This window comes from Phoxinus phoxinus, assembly GCF_949152265.1.
Source record: "Phoxinus phoxinus genome assembly, chromosome: 7".
NCBI lineage: Eukaryota > Metazoa > Chordata > Actinopteri > Cypriniformes > Leuciscidae > Phoxinus > Phoxinus phoxinus.
The window spans coordinates 9,774,067-9,780,066 of record NC_136882.1 but is presented as its reverse complement, the minus strand read 5'-3'; the positions used below and the strand labels follow the sequence as shown (position 1 = coordinate 9,780,066).

General features: G+C 40.6%; 1 protein-coding gene across 2 annotated transcripts; it reads left to right on the top strand.

Moving 5' to 3' along the window:
• The first annotated feature begins 873 nt into the window (after positions 1-873).
• Positions 874-5,671, top strand: nr4a2a (nuclear receptor subfamily 4, group A, member 2a). Of its 2 annotated transcripts, none has more exons than XM_079618531.1 (8): positions 874-1,037; positions 1,522-1,630; positions 1,743-2,630; positions 2,920-3,049; positions 3,238-3,401; positions 3,750-3,952; positions 4,079-4,257; positions 4,365-5,671. In XM_079618531.1, exons 1-8 carry the CDS (start codon positions 925-927, stop codon positions 4,619-4,621), a joined length of 2,043 nt encoding a protein of 680 aa, XP_079474657.1. In that variant the 5' UTR covers positions 874-924; the 3' UTR covers positions 4,622-5,671. The 2 variants fall into 2 exon arrangements, with proteins under 2 accessions (XP_079474657.1, XP_079474658.1); XM_079618532.1 differs by having other exon boundaries at positions 884-1,037; positions 1,762-2,630.
• The last annotated feature ends 329 nt before the right edge of the window (positions 5,672-6,000 follow it).

Here is a 6,000-nt window from a genome sequence, read left to right as displayed (position 1 = left end):
TTTCACATGATGCTGAGTGAGACCTGTCTCCAATAACAGTAACACCCACCCAGTCAGATACAGCAGGGCAAAGCCCGTATGAGGGGAAGTGACCTCTCTCTAGACTGCTGTGTCAAAGCCGTCGTTTTCTGCATCACAGTTCTTCATTTCCAACACATTTATAACTATATGTATTTACAACAATATATAACCATATTTAAATTAAATTGAAACGACCATAATGATCACTCTGCTAATAACTGGCCACTGCCTGCCTTGGAAACGTGTACAAATAGATGCAAAGATGTAAAGATTCTGTATTTTGACCTATGATGTCTTACAAGGGAAGCTCTTGTTGAATAAAAGCTGGGCTGTGTCGAGTTTAATCAACAACATGGCCAACAGGGCATACTCAAAGCCATATTTGTTGAGATGTAGTTCTCTCAATGTATTTATTTAATTTCTACTGCTGTTTCACAGAGTATTGACCAATGGCTCTAGGATATTTTCCCCATTGTTTGTTGTTTAAAATATTAACATCATTTACCAAACCATCTTAAAAAAAAACAAAAAAAAACATAGCTTTATGTTCAATATATGTTTAAAAGACTGAATAAATACTGTATAATTCATATTGTTATCTTTATTCACAGTGTTTTATGTGAAACGACTTTTAATATATATATTTTTTATTTCTTAAAGTTTATCAAAGTGCATGCAGTATGTATCACAAAACAGAGGTAAATTGCTATTCGATCATGGGGAATATATAATACAGCAGATCTCAGTGAAATCACAGGCATGTACCGGCTGTCAGTCAGTCCTCAGATTGGCAGAAGTGTCTCGCAGCTGATTGGTGCTACTCACATATGACGCAGATGACGTACTGAACTCAAGCACGTGGGTCTCACATAAACAAAGACACATTGGCAGACAGAGCTCTACATGCCAGTGTTGAGCTCCGAGCTGTGCGGACAACACGCTGTACTGGACATTTACACACATATTCTGCATCACAGCATATGGATACAATATAGTTTTGCTGATGGTCTACTAAGGTATGTCATTGCCTTTCTTTTTTATTGTTGTGCAAATATGCAGTTTAAAGTAAGCATAGCAAATTATGGCATCTTTGCTTTAAACAGTCTGTGATTTCTGTTTGTTGGTTTCTGCTGGTTTTATGAAAACTATTTAGTTGTTTTTCTTATAGCTGCGATGTGAATTCAGTTTTTATTCAGTCCTTGTCTGAGACCAGAGACCAGCGCACGCTTATGTTAAACTGTGAAATGTATGTGAAATTGTGTTTCTTCAGACATGCATTTATTAAAATGCATTAAACTCGAGAGTAAAAACAAATAAACAAACGCGGTGCGCAAAACCTTAAACTTTCGATCCATCACGCATATGCACATGTTCTGATACGGCGCGAGAAAGTGTGTTTCACATTTGTAAGTTTCAGTGAGCTCTAGCATTTTGTTTAGTTACTACATGGAACTGCTAAAATGTGATGCAAAATCAAGTGAAAGTTGTGTGTTTTATCAGAGGGAGAATCCAGAGCCGAGTCGTTTGTCTTGAACCCCCGTATTACATTTCATCTGTTATTATCATCACCTTCACCGAGATCTGCAGTGGAACAGTCCCACGACTGAAGGTACTTTTCACTTAAAAGTGATTTTGCAAAGTTGCATGTAAGCTGCAAACACTGCTTTCGATGGGCATGCGGCTTTTATTCTCAGGCTGTCTTTCTGTTTTGTATTGATTAGGCTCCTGTTTTGTTCGCAGCCATGCCCTGCGTCCAGGCTCAGTATGGCTCATCCCCGCAGGGCGCCAGTCCTGCATCTCAGAGCTACAGTTACCACACCAGCGGTGAATACAGCTGCGATTTCCTCACACCAGAGTTTGTGAAGTTCAGCATGGACTTAACCAATACCGAGATCACCGCCGCCACCACCTCTCTGCCCAGCTTCAGCACCTTCATGGACAACTACAACACCAGTTATGACGTGAAGCCGCCCTGTCTTTACCAGGTGCCCCATTCTGGAGAACAGTCCTCTATCAAGGTGGAGGAAGTCCAGATGCACACATACCATCAGCAGAGCCATTTGGGCCCGCAGTCAGAGGAGATGATGGCCCACTCCGGGCCTATGTACTTCAAACCGTCCTCACCTCACGCTCCGGGAACGGCGAACTTCCAGGTTCAGCCAAATCACATGTGGGAGGACCCGGGCTCCTTGCACTCTTTTCACCAGAACTATATGACCTCGCACATGATAGATCAGCGCAAGAACCCCGTGTCCAGGCTCTCCCTCTTCTCCTTCAAGCAGTCTCCACCAGGAACACCTGTTTCAAGCTGTCAGATGCGCTTTGACGGGCCTCTCCATGTGTCCATGGGGCACGACGGTCCCGGAACGCACCGAGCCCTGGACAGCCAGAGTTTCGCAGTGCCCAGTGCTATCAGGAAACAGGCGGGCATCGCTTTCACACACTCCCTGCAGCTCAGTCACGGCCATCAGCTGATGGACAGTCAGGTGCCGTCACCTCCGTCTAGAGGATCACCGTCCACCGAGGGTTTGTGCGCGGTGTGTGGGGACAACGCGGCGTGTCAGCACTATGGAGTCCGAACGTGTGAAGGGTGCAAAGGCTTTTTCAAGGTAATTTTTCTATGATTATTTTTATCATTATTATTGAAAATAATAATAATAATTTGTGGTTTGATCGCCGCTCATATCGGTTTTCTCTAATAGCATGAGTAAAATGAGACATGATCGGACATTTCAGGAACATATTGGCGTTTTTTTATATATGTTTTAATTTTCTCCTCGCATATCTGATCAAAGATAATTTACACCTAAAATAATATAAATGTTTGTTTTATTAAATTGTCAAAAGTTTATCTGAATTTTATGTAATTTAAACGAAATCTTTTTGCTCACTTTTTAGCGTACAGTACAGAAGAACGCCAAATATGTGTGTTTAGCCAATAAAAACTGTCCTGTGGATAAGCGCCGGAGAAATAGATGTCAGTATTGCCGGTTTCAGAAGTGCCTGGTGGTCGGGATGGTAAAAGAAGGTAAATCGCTACAATATTTGTCTACACTTCTCAAACGCGCGGAGGGGAGTTCATTAGAATGTTTCCCTCACTTGGAAACTAGTGTAGTGTGCAACTGCAATTATAGTTATTCCTGATTTAATTGTAAATACATTTTACAACAAGCATAACAGCTCCTTGATAGTAACAGTCTTGTGCCGTTTTGACAGTTGTCCGGACCGCCAGCTTAAAGGGTCGGCGAGGCCGTTTACCCTCCAAACCCAAAAGTCCGCAGGAGTCTTCGCCCCCCTCTCCGCCCGTCAGTCTGATCAGCGCCCTGGTCAGGGCTCATGTGGACTCCAACCCTTCTATGAGCAGCCTCGACTACACCAGAGTGAGTTATATTACATTCATCTTTAATTTTACTCATCAGTTTAGACTTTAAGAGAAGCAAGTCAAAATATGACTCGCGTATGACTCTTGATGCGCACCCTGCGCGAAACTGACAGAGCCAATATTAGGAATTTAATATCATACAGTGTTTCATTATAAACTTTCAACACTTTAAGGGTGGCATATTTTACTGTCTAAATTGCTTTTGCAAGAAAGAAGCCAGTGAAATACAGACACAAGTTAAATTAAAGAGGGGGAAAACTCTCCCCCTTGTAGAAATGGGCTTTGCAATTTCACGGGTTATATATTTTAAGGGAGCTCATTAAGTCATGTTTAAATTAAATTCCAGTTCCAAGCCAACCCGGACTACCAACTGAGCGGAGATGACACACAGCACATCCAGCAGTTCTACGACCTCCTCACCGGATCCATGGAGATCATCCGCGGATGGGCAGAAAAGATTCCCGGGTTCACCGACCTGCCGAAACCGGATCAGGACTTGCTGTTCGAGTCCGCCTTCCTGGAGCTTTTCGTGCTGCGCCTGGCGTACAGGTACCAAGGCTTCTGGAGAAGTGGATTTGCTGCTTCAAATTTTATTGGCTCTGCAATAATTAGGAGCCGCTTAAATCCCCGTTTAATGCGCGCAGTAATTAATGGGCGCTTTGTCATTAATTTCAGGTCCAACCCGATGGAAGGCAAACTCATCTTCTGTAACGGGGTGGTGTTGCACAGACTGCAGTGCGTGCGTGGATTTGGCGAGTGGATTGACTCTATAGTGGAGTTCTCGTCTAATCTTCAGAACATGAATTTAGACATGTCTGCTTTCTCATGCATCGCCGCCTTAGCTATGGTCACAGGTGAGACCCGCTTTTATTATACTGTTCAGATAATTGCTACTGTTTTTTATGTTCTATTTATTTTCTAATAGGCTAGAATAATAATAAGTATTGTTATTATTTTGCAGAGAGACACGGACTTAAAGAACCCAAGAGAGTTGAGGACCTTCAAAACAAGATAGTAAACTGTCTGAAAGATCAAGTCACCTTCAATGGAGGCGGTTTGAATCGTCCGAACTATTTGTCCAAACTGTTGGGGAAACTACCTGAACTGCGCACACTGTGCACACAGGGTCTGCAGCGCATCTTCTACCTAAAACTAGAAGATCTGGTCCCACCGCCAGCAATAATCGACAAACTGTTTCTTGACACTCTGCCCTTTTAAACCGAGAGAGAGAGAAGGGGAAAACTATTTCAAACAACCTCAGAGAACTTCCACAGACTCCCTTAAAAAACGGAAAGTCTGATTTTTCAAACCACGCCAACCATCGCCAAATGAAAAAGGATCCAACAATTTAAAGGCTGGAAAACTCCACGCGAAAAAAAATCATAAAAAATAAAATAATAATTATACATTTTGCCATCGGCAAGCGATTTGTTCCCTCTTTTTCCCACCCACTATCTGCCTCTGAGTATCTCAGAACAGATACAAATGTAAAAAAGAAAAAGAAAAAAGTAATAATAATATGAGAAATTATAATAAAATACAGATTATCCAATAGTTTGCCTGATTTTGAACAATGACAAATATCTCGCCACTAATCATTGTTAACTGCAAACGTCTGTATTCTTGGAAAATCAGAGTAGAGTGGAGTGTATCATACGCCATTTCTATATACCTATTCAATAGATTTATGTGATTTATATGATGTGTATAAAGCTTGTACAGAGACAGTTTTTTCTTTCTTTTATAACTTGTGCCTGTGTATCTCTGTCAGGTGGAAAGGAGACGCATGTTGTAGAGGACTCTTGTCTCTATTACACACTCTATATTCCGGACACTATGTAGTCTGTTAGATTTTATAAAGATTCGTAGTATTGGGACAACTTTTAAATATGGCACATGTGGATAAAAATACCAGTATCATCTGTACAGGTAAAAAGGGACCCATAGTGTTTGTAAAATTGTCAGACATTCCTTGTTTGTATGTGTTGTATGTATTGTTGCTGTTTAATATAAACGTTTATATATTTATTTTGCCGTTAAAGCATGGTGCAGTTGAAATGATTTCAGACGCATCACCGTCGTCTCTGTTGAATGTCTCATATGTGATTTAATTTGCCATCTTTTTTTCCTGTAGGTGTGTGAAAATCATCACTGCCTTTTTTCTATGGTTTAACTAAATATACGCGTTCGGTTCGGTTCCGAATCCGAATCAAACTCCACGAGAAAATAACATTTAATGTTTACAAATAAAACTTTTAAATAATTTCCAAAGAGGAGCCGTGTTTCTTAATCACATTTCAAACTGATGAGGGAATTCATTGTACCGAAAATAAACTTTTTTTTTCTGGAAATCGCTCAAGGAAAAATCTACATTGCTCAAGGAAAAAACAAAACAACAACAAAACAGATTATTATTATTATTTGTATTTTTTTACATTTCCCTCACGTGAAAGGTTACGCTTTACTTTTTATTTTCATAAAAAAGTAAGCGTAATATATCGACTGAAAATGACATTTAAACCGCAGATGGCAAATAATAATTTCGCGGGGGGAAATAACCATTTTCAGAAATATATATTTTATCAGGTTTTTTTTAT